General features: G+C 44.8%; 1 protein-coding gene across 1 annotated transcript in view; it reads left to right on the top strand.

Moving 5' to 3' along the window:
• DOCK2 (dedicator of cytokinesis 2) overlaps nt 1-15,764 on the top strand; it is a 442,819-nt gene that overhangs the window by 413,175 nt on the left and 13,880 nt on the right. The window contains exons 38-44 of the mRNA XM_049775655.1: nt 692-782; nt 2,706-2,825; nt 6,687-6,776; nt 9,294-9,398; nt 10,260-10,401; nt 14,170-14,251; nt 15,099-15,183. Of these exons, the coding sequence (XP_049631612.1) occupies nt 692-782; nt 2,706-2,825; nt 6,687-6,776; nt 9,294-9,398; nt 10,260-10,401; nt 14,170-14,251; nt 15,099-15,183 (715 nt within the window). The remainder of the gene's footprint in view (nt 1-691; nt 783-2,705; nt 2,826-6,686; nt 6,777-9,293; nt 9,399-10,259; nt 10,402-14,169; nt 14,252-15,098; nt 15,184-15,764) is intronic.

Genomic DNA, 15,764 nt, shown 5'->3' on the forward strand with positions numbered 1-15,764 from the left:
AGAGATTTTTACATTAAAACTTTAAATGTTTATCTTTTCTAGAGTGTTAGAACAGTGGGTAGGGTGTTTGTCCTGGAAAACTGTTCTTTTTTTTTAGCCAGCTGTTTTACTTCTTTTACATTCAGAGAGCTCTAAATGAAGGGTAGGCAATACCCTTTATGGTGCTACAGCTTGTTCATCCTAGAACCCAGGGTCCTAAAAATGATTAGAGATTGGGAGCTGAAGGAGACTAGCCCAGAATCACATATCTGCTCTTACATTTATTGATCCTTGCCACCTGATATTTCTTTCTCTTTTCCTTATTGCCCTTAATTGTTATTTGGTCATGTTCTTTGGTCTTGAATCTAGGCAGGATGGTATCCTAGACCATACATAATTTGCTTGTTATATTTAGAAAAATGACAATTATCAACTTATCTCTCAGTGTCCTAAGGATTCAGTGCTCTAAGGCTTCCATATTTGGCATGCTATCCACCATGTACTAAGTACCCCTCAGATCAGGTGCTACCACTGGCATTTACAGAGCAGTATGTGAACTTAATTGTGGCCTGATATTTTCCTCCCTTGTCCGATGTGACTCCTGTCCTGTCCTATCCACTTGTTCTTGTCTGACTCTTCTGGTTAGAGCTTAGGTCAATCCCCTGTCTCCTTGTCAGCTGGTCTCTGGTAACGATCACCATCCCCTCAACAGGTACTTGTATAAACTCCGTGATCTGCACCTGGACTGTGACAATTACACTGAGGCCGCCTACACACTCCTTCTCCACACATGGCTCCTCAAGGTACAGCTTCATTGGGGGGGTGGAGTGGGCAGAGAAATAGCATGGAGATAGGGTGTTTGCCTTGCATGCAGAAAGACGGTGGTTCGAATCCCGGCATCCCATATGGTTCCCCGAGCCTGCCAGGAGTGATTTCTGAGCATAGAGCCAGGAGTAATTGCTGAGTGCTGCTGAGTATGACCCAAAAGCAAACAACAACAACAACAACAAAAACAAAAACAAAAACAAAAACAAAAAAACCCAGCTTCATTGGGGATCTCCAGCCTAGTCTACTGCACTGCGAGTATAAGAGTTCAACAAAAAAAAAGAAAAGAAAAGAAGAAAGAAAGAAAGAAAGAAAGAAAGAAAGAAAGAAAGAAAGAAAGAAAGAAAGAAAGAAAGAAAGAAAGAAAGAAAGAAAGAAAGAAAGAAAGAAAGAAAGAAAGAGAGAGAAAGAAAGAAAGAGAGAGAGAAAGAAAAAGAAAGAAAGAGAGAGAGAAAGAAAGAAAGAGAGAAAGAAAGAAAGAAAGAAAGAAAGAAAGAAAGAAAGAAAGAAAGAAAGAAAGAAAGAAAGAAAGAAAGAAAGAAAGAAAGAAAGAAAGAAAGAAAGAAAGAAAGAAAGAAAGAAAGAAAGAAAGAAAGAAAGAAAGAAGAAAGAGAGGAAAGAAAGAAAGAAAGAAAGAAAGAAAGAAAGAAGGAAGGAAGGAAGGAAGGAAGGAAGGAAGGAAGGAAGGAAGGAAGGAAGGAAGGAAGGAAGGAAGGAAGGAAGGAAAGAAGAAAGAAAGAAAGAAAGAAAGAAAGAAAGAAAGAAAGAAAGAAAGAAAGAAAGAAAGAAAGAAAGAAAGAAAGAAAGAAAGAAAGAAAGAAAGAAAGAAAGAAAGAAAGAAAGAAAGAAAGAAAGAAAGAAAGAAAGAAAGAAAGAAAGAAAGAAAGAAAGAAAGAAAGAAAGAAAGAAAGAAAGAAAGAAAGAAATAGGGGCCGGGCGGTGGCGCTGGAGGTAAGGTGCCTGCCTGCCTTGCCTGCGCTAGCCTAGGACGGACCTCGGTTCGATCCCCCGGCGTCCCATATGGTCCCCCAAGAAGCCAGGAGCAACTTCTGAGCGCATAGCCAGGAGTAACCCCTGAGCGTCACAGGGTGTGGCCCAAAAAAAAACAAAAAAAAAAAAAAGAAAGAAAGAAATAGCCAAATATATTATTTTGATTTGTGTCCCCAAATCTGGCAAGTTCTTCACTTCACTGTGATCACACACAATTTTCCAGGTCCTTCATATTTCTCAGCCACAGATATGACTTGAGGTTTCACATAACATGCAAACTATTATATGACATCCAAATATCAGTTTTAAACTGCTAGTTTTCTTAGAAAACTCATTTTACCTCTCTTGAAACATTATTGTGGTTGGGTTGGGAAAATTCAAAAATACTTTCTTTGGTTTTTAAAGAGCTGGGTCCATGTCTCAATGAATTTCAGATAAAATTCCTTCCAACCATATTAATAAACCAAAGCTTGGCCAAAATCAGCAGAATATGTAATATGTAGTCACATGTAAATAGAATATAACTTTAATTCATTCTATACACAAATAATTTAACATAATGACAAGAAAAAATGATAAAAATTAAATAAGTAACAATTTAGACAATACAGCAGAGTAATTACCTTATGAGTATCTTTATATAAAGGAATATCTAGATTTAGTTTAAAGCATGTTCTTGCTTAATGTGATATGATAAAAATATATTATATATTATATTTCATTATAAAACACTGAAAAAATCAGCAGGTGCCTTCCCTTGGAAAGCTGCAGCCAGCATCTCCCTGTCTGATCACCCACACCCAGGGAGGCAGGATGCTGGCGGGAGTGCATGCTTTCGCTCTTTAGCCTGGGGGAAAGAAGTGCACGAAGAGCCCCGAAATCCCAGGTGACAGTGTGTCCTCTCTGCACAGTGGTCAGATGAGCAGTGCGCATCACAGGTCATGCAGACAGGTCAGCAGCACCCCCAGACCCACCGCCAGCTGAAGGAATCCCTCTATGAGACCATCATTGGCTACTTCGACAAAGGAAAGGTAACTGGTTCATTCCCTTTTTGTCTGTGGGGACCCTGGGTACTGGTACTCTCCATCCTTCATACCCAATCTTCCATAGGTCTAGCCGGAACTCCTGTCTTTGCAATTCTCAGGTTGGCCACTCTTCTCCGTCTTCTCTCCATCTCCATTGAACATTGCTTACCTGGCCATTCAGTAGACCCCAGACAATGTCCCTACTTCCTCTGTTGCCCTGGTAGGTTATCCTCCATATGGGAACCAGAGGGACTTATGAAATCACCTCTGGCTCACCTTCTCTGTGGCCTTCATTCCACTTAGGACAAAGTGATGTAGCCCAAGAAGCCCCATATGAGTTGTGCCCTGACCATTGCTCTCCTCTCAGCTCTGCTGGATTTCCTCTTGCACACATGCTATCTGCCAAGTTCTTTACTGCCTCAGCCTTTGCACTTTGTTTATTCCTAGCTTACAGCATCCTTCCTCCAGACGTCTACAGCTGGCTCCTCCTGGTACAGTTTTTACATTCTCTGAGCACTTGACACCCTTGACATCACTGTATTGTTTTGTTTTTACTTGTTTATCACCTTCCACATTAGAATGCACAAGAACAGAGATTGGTCTTATTTACTGATGAATGCTCCAGTGGCTAGCACAGATCCCCATTTGCAGGAGCCCCAAAATGCATGTTGCCTAGATGAATGGATTGAACATATTAATTACACTGGGCACCATCACTGAGCTCAGCTAAGCATAGAGAGAGTGTTGGTTGGCTTTAGTCAGAAAATGAGCCATATTCAATGTCTCTATCCTCTCTTTTTTTAGTGAGCTTTCTGGAAACTAACTTTCTGGAAATTTTCTGGAGCCCAAACGAGAGTATTTATTCTGTGGGAAATGCACCTATATGCAGGTTTTGAAGCCTGATAGTTTCAGTTTTAAATCTTGCTCCTCTACCACCTGCCATTTTCTCAGCCTCTCAGAGTCTCAAGTTACTCAACTGTGAGAGTGAGAGTACAGTAGTAAATGTGTCCTAATTGTACTATGAACAGGGAAGAGGAAATGTAGCTGAAGTCCAGAACACATGGCAGGACCTCAGTGAATCGTGTTAATTTGAGCTTTGATCCCTCTCACCTGTCACTACCTTCAAGGGCTAGTTAAGGACCCTTCTCTCAAGTCCCTCAGTTTACCTGAAGTCCTGCTTTTTTTTTGAATTGCAAGTAATCAAATGGCATCTTAAGGCATCATTTACTCCTTACTGTTGGTCTGTCTGGCCACTGTAGCTCATTGCCTTTTAGTCTGATCTTCCCACCTTCCCTGGAAAGATAAAATGAGGTAATGTCTGTAAAGAGCTTATAAATCCCCATGAGCTGAGCAGATAGAGAAATCTGTTCTTGTAATTTATAATTATCAGCCTCTTGAGGGCAGCAAGTACATCTTCCCTGGAACCTCCTGCCCACTAACTTCCAGTTAAGCCTACTGTCATTTCAACAGTTTGTTGAAAGTGAGCAAAATATCTGGATTAACCCCCAAAATGGAAAAGGCTCCTTAAGGAGCTCATGGTGTCAGCTAAGCAGACATGGTGCTCTGGATCTTTTCATCCATTAGCCATTGGTGCTGGGCGACAGTTGAGTAGTGCAGGTGTCAGAGTGATGTCACAATCTTTGGGAGTAGAGAAGAAAATAGATAAGTACAACTCACTCTGGGAGCCACTGCTTTGTAAGCTTCTGGAACAAAGCTCAACTTCATAACATTCTTTCCTATTTCCTTTCCCCACACCTGGAAACTCATTGCTCTAGATACACACACTGGTTTTTACTTGGTGTCAGCACTTCTGCATCCCTCAAAGCCTAGCTATTCCATCTATTCATGTGTAAAGTTTTGTTTTAAGACTATACCCAGTTGTGCTCAGGACTTAATTTGGCTCTGTGCTCAGGGATCACTGGTGGTGGGTTCAGGGAAACATAAGAGATTAAGCCTGAGTCATCCACATGCAAGGCAAGTGTACTCTCCGCTGTACTTCCTTTCAAGCTCTATTCATGTGTGTTTTCCACCATTTTGTGAGCATTGGTTGGTTCTTGTCCGGTTTAGATCTGTCCATCACTGTGAACTATCCCTGGCCTCCATGCTCTGTAATGAGCACACGAGACTCGGAGAAATTGATGAGTGTCAGAAGTCCCAGGGGTCACAGAAATAGCCCAGAGAGGAAATAAAATCCTAGGTATCAGGTTTCCCCACTCTCACCCCACATAGGGTCTCAGCACATAGGAAGGGCATTTCTGGCTATCACAATGGGATGCTTACAAGGACCTTCTCTTGTGCCAAGCAGTTCTGTGACCTAGCCCAGGCATCTTATCACCATCTTCTTTTCAGTTAGAAGAGAAATGCCCTGCCAGCCTGGCCCAAGGACTTCATTCCTTCTGGCACATAAAGTATTTTTATGATGTACACTAAGTTGCCCATTGGTTTACAGCCTCAGCCCCTCCACTCACCACTTGTTTATATTAATTTTTGCCCGTGGCTGCAGAGAGCACTTTTACTCCAAAGCACACACTACATTTTGGCAGTCTCCCCTCTAACCTCTCCCAGATTCTCCATTTAGGTGTGTCTCCCATTTTTTTGTTTTTGTTTTTGGGCCACACCCAGCGATGCTCAGGGGTTACTCCTGGCTGTCTGCTCAGAAATAGCTCCTGGCAGGCACAGGGACCATTTGGGACACCGGGATTCGAACCAACCACCTTTGGTCCTGGATCGGCTGCTTGCAAGGCAAATGCCGCTGTGCTATCTCTCCGGGCCCATGTGTGTCTCCCATTTTAACTAAACTAAATGTGAAATCTTCAAGGATGTACCCAGATTGCCTGCTCTCCAACACACCCTGCCTCTTACCTGTCTCTGTAGGACTTCCCAGCCCCCCCCCCCCCCCGTGATCTAAGCTGGCAATACATCTTGACTGCAGCCTAAGACTGAACAGAGGAAGATAATCTTTGGATTTTTTTTGAGGGAAAAGTACCACTAAAACAAGTTTTAATGTCTTTCATACCCTCCTCCACCTCTGTCTATCCTTTGCCTACTTCCTCCCAAGCAATCACTTTAGAAAGTGATGGGTTTAATATTTCACTTATGCCCAAGTTATACAAGGTATGGTTTCACTTGTACCTAAGATAGACAAGATAAATATCTTTTACATTTCTGTGCATAGTACTCGGTCTATGCTATGGCCTGCAATGCTGGGTGTGCATCTAAAGTCTGATGAGAGGGGAGACCCCAGGTTAAGTGTTCTTATCACGTAAAGAAAGGAAGGAAAGGAAAAGAAGGAGAGAAGGAGAAGAAAGGGTGGAAAGAATGGTGGACAAAGAAAAATGAAATGGGATTAATAGAGTAGAAAGATCCTAGAAGTGAACATTGGGAGAAATGAGGACTAACTTCAATTTTGTCCTAGAAGCTTTCTAGTTATTTCTCTTTGGAAAATGGGTTATCACCTCCTGTCTCCTTACACGCAGGAAAGCTGGTTTGTCAGGTTTGAGTATGGTGTGTGTACAGTAGCAAGATAAAGCAAGGCCATGAATGGCACCAGAAAGATACCCCAGCTCTGCTGGGAGTTCCTCTGACTGTCTGAGGATTTCTCCCCTGGGTGCCACTGCTTCTGGACTGCATGCATGTGAGATTCTGAGAGCCTGGGAATCAAGAACAGAGACTAGTTTGTGTCTGTTCACTTATTTAGCACAAGTGAAGCAGACAGACCCATGCTTCCTGAAACTCTCTCTCTGTGTAGGCTTAGGTTCTGATCAGAGGGCTCTGTTCCTGCATGTAGGGTCCTGGGATATCTTGCTTCAGCAAGTCTCAGAAATCCTGGAAACATCTCTAACTTTTATTCTGTTGGCCTTCTTATAGATGTGGGAGGAGGCTATTGGTCTGTGCAAGGAGCTGGCGGAGCAATATGAGATGGAGATCTTTGACTATGAGCTGCTGAGCCAGAACCTGGTAAGTCATCTATGAGTCTGAGTGGCTGGGAGGCCTTGGATCCCAGGAGACTGGGTTAGACTAGCAGGAACAGAAGGATGGGAAGCAGGTGAAGTGGCTGTGCAGATGAGCTCTTCATCTGCAGCTCAGGGATCCCAGAATTTCTCCCTCTGGAAACATTCCTGACAGGGATGAGCGTTAGGTTCCTGCCACTCAGTTTCATCCACTAAACACTGTGCTACATTCACACTAAAAGCTCCACAAATCACTATGCCAATTAAATAGAAGCTCAAATTTATGCTTTCTGATTAACTGATAAGTCACATTAAAATGCTCCCCATCTGGCTGTTCCCATTAGCTGCTCTGTGCTCAAGGTCTGGTGGGGGAAGTGGAAAGTAAGGGAAAGCCAGCATCTCCTGCTCATGTGGCAGAGGCCAGGGGACTTGGCCACCTTTTGTCTCCTCCCCCACTCATACATCCTCTCACACACGTCTCCTGGCTGTCTGAACTCAAACCCATCTCCAGAGGTTGGTCCAGATGTTTCCAGAAAATACTAATAATAGAAGCATTTGTGGAGGATAGTGTTCTAAGATATAAGAACAGATGTAGTGGGGCTGAAGAAATAGCATGGAGGCAAGGGCGTTTGCCTTGCATGCAGAAGGATGGTGGTTCAAATCCTGGCATCCCATATAGTCCCCCGAGCCTGTCAGGAGTAATTTCTGAACGTAGAGCCAGGAGGAACCCCTGAACACTGCTGGGTGTGACCCCCCCCAAAAAAAGAACACATGTACTTGCATCTATCTGTCTATACATATGCCCACATAGTTAGAAATGTGGATGCTGGGGCTGGATAGCATAGCAGGTAGGGCATTTATTTGTCTTGCACGTGACCAACCCAGGTTTGATCCCCAGCATCCCGTATGCTCCCTGGGCCTGCCAGGAGTAATTTCTGAGCGAAGAGCCGGGAGTAACCCCTGAGTGCCACTGGTCACTGTGGTCCAAACTCCAGAAAGACAAAAAAATGTGGAGGCACATGTGGCTTCTCAGTGTGTTCATCAGTACTCACACACACGCACATCTCCATTGCTTACATATGCATATTCCCAGTGAATACATGCACAAATATGCATTCCTAATATAAACATATATATGCACCCATATATGCATGTCCACACACACCTGGCGTGTGATACACACGAGTATACAGTCCCAGTATAAGCATGCACACATATGCACATGCTCAGAATAAATGTGCAAACATATGCCCAGGACACATACACACATATCCACACATGCACCTTGCATGCCCATGTACAAAGTCTCACTATGTAGACATATGTACAAAATAGGTAGTAACATACGCACGTATGAGATGCACACATACCTGGTTGCAACGCACACATGACCAATACACACACGCACATGTGTATACATGTAAATATGTGCACACATAGCCAGTACATATATGCAGATTCTTTCCTGCATATACCTAGCATGCAGCATATGCACTTGGACATATGCATATAGTCCTAATGCTGTAAATACTCTATAAATATGCACACAGCTATATGCCATGTGAACATGCATGCATACATTCCCAGACACACTTGGACACATACACACATCCCCAGGACATAGTCATCATGAATAATTACATGTGCACACACTAAGGACACATATACATTTGTGCACACATGTGTCATGCATATATTGTGTGTGCTCGCATGCACATGCCCAGAATACATCCCACACACATATGTACTGACAAATTTGCCTCTTTATACACACATACATACCTAGTACATATCTGTACACACATACCTAACCATGCACATATGTGTGTACATGCCCAGTACATGTTTGTGCATTATCTCAGGCAGCCATGGATTGACACACCAGAACACATGCCACTTTAGACAGGTTTATGGACAGGGCCACACCTGCACCTTCCACACCACATTATCGAGGAGATGTCTCCGTGCTCGGTTGAGGAACACTTTCTCAAGTACCACAGCAGGAGATCTAACTGATGAGAGCAAAATAATTTTTCAGTGATGTTAAAATGCAAACAACACACCCTGATCTTAGAGAACTGATGAAATACAGTTGGTGTGATTCATAGGAAGAAGATATCTATGTTCAGGTACACTGTCCATCACAGGCCTCCACAAAGGTTTCTTTCCCTCAGGTGTCCTTGGAAAGGCAAGCAGAATGGTCCTGATGGGGACCCCGCACAGTGAATTGGGTTTAGATCCAAACTTGTTGGTTATTCTGTGAGCTGCCACCTCTCTATCTGCAGAGCAGAGGTCGGGCTATGGGGCATTAGGATCTGATGCCACTCAATGAGCCAGTGCAGGAAGAGTGATTCAGAAGATGCCAGATCACAGCAAACATGGTTGTTACCATTACGATTACAGACATGTTCACTAATAACGCACACTGGCTCTGGATGAGGGTATCCAAACTGTGGCCTCCTGATATGAAGGGGCCTTGGAGTCAGATCTGTCTTTTCACAAAACTCTGAGTTTCTTCTTTCAGATTCAGCAGGCAAAATTCTATGAAAACATTATGAAAATCCTCCGGCCCAAACCAGACTACTTTGCTGTTGGATACTATGGCCAGGGATTTCCCTCCTTTCTGCGGGTGAGTTTGCTGGGGATCAGAAAGGCTCTGGGCCTTGGCTTTGACCTTCCATGATGTGAGACGATTTTATGCATGCTTCCATGCACTTTCATCAGCAACACCTATCTGTACAACCTAAGTTGCCATCATAACCTGTCCCTTGCTTGTGACAGGTAATATATCCATATACTGACAGTGTCTCATAAGAGTCAGTCCCGGTTAAAAAGGTCTGGTGAAAAAGAGATAATATCCTAGAAGAATCAAGCTTGTGTTTCTGTAGAAATGAAGCCAGAAAACAGGTGCTGGAGGACTAGATGTTGGTCCTTTCCAGTCCCCAGTGCTAAGAGTGCATGCCTTGCATACACCCCACACAAATTTAGTCTCTCTCATTACATGGTCCCCATGATCCAGACAGTGCCTCAGCAGTGTCTCATCCTTAGGCTGCTGACCTGTGGCTAAGAAGCACTGCAATTGGCCCCAGAATCCCCCGAGCATTGATGTATTAACTAATTAACAAATTAGTTGATTTAATTAGTTAAATGACATATTACTTAATTTGTTAATTCATTAATAAATTAGATAAAAGCAGGAAGGAAGTGTCATTATTCTGAGAAAGGGATGGTGGGCGCAACACAGAAAGAGCTGAGGGAGGAATTGTTATGTAGATACAGGCTTGAGGAAAGCTTCTCAGTATCTGTGATCTTCCATCTCTTTTGAGCATTTTTAAGAAAGAACCCATGTGCCCAGCTCAAAGGTTAGTGGGTTGAGTTCCCACTTTCCCTGTAGGGAAATGAAGGTTAAAGAGCTCCCTTCTCCTTGCTAAAGGATCTGGTTCTTCATACCCAAACCCTGGAGCCTCTCATGGGTATCATTTCTCTTCAGAACAAAGTATTCATCTACCGAGGGAAGGAGTATGAGCGAAGAGAAGATTTCCAGATGCAGCTGCTGAGCCAATTTCCCAATGCTGAGAAGATGAACACAACCTCTGCTCCTGGGGATGAGGTGAAGAATGCCCCAGGCCAGTGTATCCTTGGAGAAGGCCTAGGCCAGGGCCACGCATGTGTACCCTGGCAGCCCCATCTGAGCATGCAGAGATTCTTCCAGAAGTCCTGCACTGTTCCAACTTTAGCATCCAGGGCAGGACTCAAAGATCCCACCTTGGGAAATCCTAAGTGCTGCTTTTCTTGAATGATACACTCACTCACTCCTTCATCTCTGTATCATGACTCAGTGTCACTTGCTCTAAGACTATCCAGGAACACTGGAGATTAAACTCACTTGTCATATGGTCCTGCCTCAGGATACCTGTAGTCTTGCTGACCAGAGAGACATAGAACAGTTAATTATACCTCTACTCTATTTATTATAATGGGATCAATGGCAAGAGGAAGTCATGTACTGGTGGCTAGGAACAGGAAATGTATCCCGAGGAAGGTGGGTCAGCTGCCACAGGTTAGCAGGAGTTGGCAGGGTGTCATAGAAGGAAGGATAAAAAGAGCATCATGGGCAAAGGCCTTGATTAGGAAGGAGGTTGGCAGATTCCAAGAACTTTGATCTTGTAATAAAATCAACCCTTTGTTCAAGCCCTGTCTCTTACCTGTCTTCCCTGCCTAGTGTCATAGTCTTCCACTCTGCCTTCCCTTCTATACCTTCCAACCCTGCTTATCTTCTTTCCACTTCTCTTCCTCCACTGGGCATTGACCTATTCTGTTCCTTCTGATCTTCTCTACTCTCTCTGAGAACATCTCAGAGCATCCATCTCTGAGTCATCCCCACCCAAAGAGTCTGTCCTCAGCCACTTTACCTAAAATGGCCCCTCCTAAACTCTTCAATCTTTGATAGTGCTGACCCTATTATCTTTCTTAGTGAGTCCAGGTCAATCTGCCCATATCTGAGCAGCCATTCCCTCTCTCATGCCCACACAAAACCAACTGTCAGAGAATACTTGCTAGTTTATAGAAAGGCAAAGGAAGCATGAGTGCTATGAAAAAGAAGAAAAGAAGAGCTAGATCCACCAAGAAAGAAAGGGGGTACAGTGATAGGACATCCCTGAAAGCATAAGAGGCCAGCAGAGAGGAGTGGCTTCAGATAGTGCATGGGGAGAGGTTGGGATCAGTCCTGAGTGTTTAGTCCAGCAGTGGCTTTTGAGGACTGGTGCTGATGTGGGCCATCCCGTGGGTGCAGATAAACCAAGGTAAGGTAAATAGCTTAACCAGGTATATTGATCTAGACTGGCTCCCCACTCTGCACCTTTTAGCACAAATTAAGTTACAGCCTTTAAAATGGGCTTGACAGGTTGCATGGCTGGTCTGCTAAGTCTGCCAAACCTTAATCCAAATATTTTCCCCCGGGTGATAAATATTCATCTATAACCTTTTCATTATGCCTGCCTGCCCTTCATGCCTGCTCTGCCATGATTATTTGCAGGAGGAAATACAACTGGTGGAGGGGCTGACTGGTTATTAATGTGAGTTTGGTTATAGGCGAGACATGGATTAGGGCTAAGGTGCTGTTGAATGGGCACACTCATGTTGAGCAGCTCTGTAGCCTAATTTCCAAACTGGGAGGAGACATGTGGGCTCCTGGGCCAATGATTCAGTCCATGGTGAGTCCAGTCACTCACTCAACCCAAGGGGGGGAAAATGGCGATCTCCAAGGGCACATTGGAGCATGTTTGCATTCTCTTTGTGTGCCAGGGCATTTTTCCAAGATCAGTAGACATGACCTAAAATTTCTCTGATCAGGAGTTGGCAAATGGGCCTGAGAAGGACCAGCTAGGCAATGCTTTTTAGTCTTTATGGGTTGACTGGCTTCATTCACAGCTTTGTGGCTCTGCTGTGGTCAGAGGGCAGTGACCTAAACCAGACCCAGTGGACAGAAATACTGTGTGCCCACCTTTGATTCTACTTGGAGCTTGAACTTCAAGGAGTTTCACATTCACAAAACACTCTTATTTATGTTGACCACATAAAAATAGAGTACTGTTCTTAGCCACAGACCCTGCAAGATTGGAGTGATAGCCAGGTTTGGGCCATTGACTTCTGTCCTAGACTGAGAGAAACAGCTGAGAAATCTGGATTTGGCTCAGGTCTCTTAGCTGTTGACTTTTTTATAGCTAAGAAAAAATTGGTTTTCTGGAATATGGAAAAATTCTCCCAGAGAGGTGTATTCATTTGTATGAACATCTCATATTGACCAGGGGAGTCTTCCCTGAAGTAAAATACTGACTGGGCAGAGTGTTTATTGTGGGAGCTCTGGCAACTAACTTGAGATCTGGTATTAGCAATTTTCTTCTTGGCTCTGTGAGAGCGTGTGCTGTCTGCTGCATATAAGGTAGAAAAATGACAACTGGGGGCTGGGGAGCTAGGTCCTGAGTGGGGAATCACAGCAGGAAAGGACACTTGACTGGGAAATAAGTTATTGGAATCTGTTGTTTGAAGTACACTTAAGCAACTCACCTGGGATGATCTGAATACCATGAAAAAAAAAGGGGGGGTGAGAAAATACCAGAAAAGGAAGAAGGAATTTCATCCAGGATTCCTCACTGGCTGAAAGGTCAGGCCATGGAAACGAGTTTGGGAAAGTTCAATGATTGACAGCTAAAGGAGAAAGATGGTAAAGGAAAGCAGGGTTGAAAGTGTGACAGTGAGACCATATCCTCAGTGCCACACTGTCAGCTCTGCGGGATCCAAAGAATGGGAGGGGTATGACAGAGATCTGGTCACACATGCTGGCCCTGTCTCTGGTGCCCAAGGCAGGCATCTCAGATTGATCATGAAACTCTTTTTCCTGTGCCTAAACCCAGCCTTCTAGCCCTGTCAACTGCTCTCAGAATACAGAGGTAGAGTGCAGGGCTAGAGAGAGCAAGCTAAGTGCACAGGAAGGCTGTGTTCCATCTTCAGAAGTGCCTGCTTCCCTGAGCACCACCAAGAGTGACCCACAAGTAGCTGGGGGTAGCCCCTGAGAACTGTCAGCAAGGCTCCCTGAACCACAGAATAGCTGCAGTTGGATTCTCACACACTAAAACAGGTCTTCTCAAGCTGTACCAGCATATTGACCTCAGGGTCTTCACAGAAACAACTCTGGTCCCTTGGGCCCAGGAGTCCCTTCTCAGGAGGCTCCAGTGCTCCAGGGCAAAGGGTCAGCTAGTGTCCCAAGACACACAGCTGTGGACTCATAGACCAGATACAAACCCACTTTGTTCTCACCAGCCATGTCACTGCCATCAACTTGTATGTCTTCTTCTATTGACCTTGATGTCTTTGACGATGGTCTAGGTCAGTGCTTCTCAATTATTTTCTGTCATACCCCCCTAGGAAGAAGAAAACATTTTTTGCGCTCCTGGCGCGACTGTAAATAGTATCTTTATTTAAAAAAAGACTTTAACCTACAAAACAAAAATATATAAAATAATTTGAGCTGCATTTTTAATCAGAGGTGATGTCTGGATTAATGGCTACAATGAGCATGTTTTGCAATGTATTAATAATAGTGCTTGGTGAGATGAAAGGAGACAGGTGGAGAGGTGCACTAATTGATGAGGTGCCAATACTTGAGGGGGGGTTCTGGCTAGCGATGATACAGCAGTGAGGATGCTGAAGTATCGCTCACCCCTGTTAGCAGGGCGGTGGGGGGAAGAGGACAGGTGGCTTCGATAAGGACATCAGTGACTATTCACTGGTTACCAGCATCCGAGGGTGGTTATTCAATAAGTGTTGTTTTGTGGAAGGCTGTGCCTGGATACAGCCCCTCAGTGAGTGATGTTCTGACCCCTTGACCACAACAATCCCAGATATACAGTGTTTCACTGTCCAGCCGGTCTTGGACGAGCACCCCAGGTTCAAGAATAAGCCAGTGCCGGACCAAATTCTCAAGTAAGATTCGCGGTTCACATGAGAAGGGAGAACTCCCAAGGAACGTTGAGCTGCAGCCGCATGGGTGCCAGCCCCCATTTCCTCTCTGCTTCCTCTGGCTCCAGTCAGCCTCCTGGTCCCTATTCCCAAAGGGCTAAAGTCATATTCACCAGCAGGGATAGAGTATTTCTCCTCTGGTGGCCCCAAGAGTGCTCAGTGGGCATGGAGACCCTGTCAGGCTGGTGGATCCCAGAGATTTAGGGCAGAGGGCAGAGACAGATGACTGGATGGGTAGAGACAGCAATGCTCGTGCTGACTGTGTTTCCCCAGAGGGTCAACGTTTAGCTCTGGTCAGGCTGTCCACTGCATAAAGAGACTTCAGAGGAAGCAGTGTGACAGCAGGTGACAGTATCCTCCATACCAGCTTTACTCAGTGAGGAAGGAGGCCACAAAGTAGTAACTGGTTTCTCCCACATGCCGCATGCTTTGTGCTGCCTCCCAGTGTGAGTCCCACTCAGCTAGGCTACCCTAACCCAAGATGGAGAGCTCCTAGAGATTTAGCAAGACTGATGAGGAGGGTAGTGACCTCTAAAGAACCCCATAGAAGATCCTCCTGGGACATGAGGCGAGGCCTAGTGTGTCCAAATCTGTCCAGAGGTCAGCAGAGCTGGTGGCCTAGGGTCTGTTCTGCACATATGTGTAGTAGTTTTCTGCAGTAGTTTATTGTATCCCTGAAGCCAGAGAGGTAGCTGCCTTCCAATCATCTGGAAGGTTGAAAGTCTGATTGTAACAGCTGTGGAGACAACTCTGCCAGACCCAGCCAGCACAGGTCAGGTCCCAGGAGCCTCTGCTGTTTCCTGTCTTTCAGCTTTTACAAATCCAACTACGTGCATAAGTTTCATTACTCCCGGCCTGTGCGCAGGGGTGCTGTGGACCCTGAGAATGAATTTGCTGTGAGTATCTCCTTTTTTCTCCATCCTCCTTCCTGGCTAGCTTTGTCATCCAAAGCAGACTTGGATGAGGAATTGGGCTGGAGCCAAGGTGGCAGCACTGTCTCTTCTCCTCCCAAGGATGGGTTGTTCTCTCCTGTCCTGAGCATTTGTCTCAGATCTGTCTTTCAATGATGCTGCAGGGAAAGACACTAAGTATTTCCAGTAGGAGCCTGACTGAGAGAGCATGTTGGTAAAGCCACGCCCAGAAGGACCCGAGAAGCTGTGACATTTCAGTCAATGTGTGTCTCCTTTTAGACTTGTCCTCTCTACCTGGGGTCATGACTGACTAGGGTCCAGCTTTCTCAGCTTTCTCTCAGCACTGCTATGGAGCAAAGTTAGCAGCACCACCTACTGGGTATTATCAGGACGCTGTTGGCACCATACAGCTGGTAGTAGAGGTCTCAGGTACCATTGGCAACACTTTCTATTCTCTTAGAGAAGGGAGAGTTCTAGAGAAGTTTTCCTCTGGAAAGGGGAAAATAAATAGGCAGATAACTTAGAGTCGATGTGGCTCTTCAGATTAGGGATATGATTGCCCCCTT

This window comes from Suncus etruscus, chromosome 6 (assembly GCF_024139225.1).
Source record: "Suncus etruscus isolate mSunEtr1 chromosome 6, mSunEtr1.pri.cur, whole genome shotgun sequence".
NCBI classification, from domain to species: Eukaryota; Metazoa; Chordata; class Mammalia; order Eulipotyphla; family Soricidae; genus Suncus; species Suncus etruscus.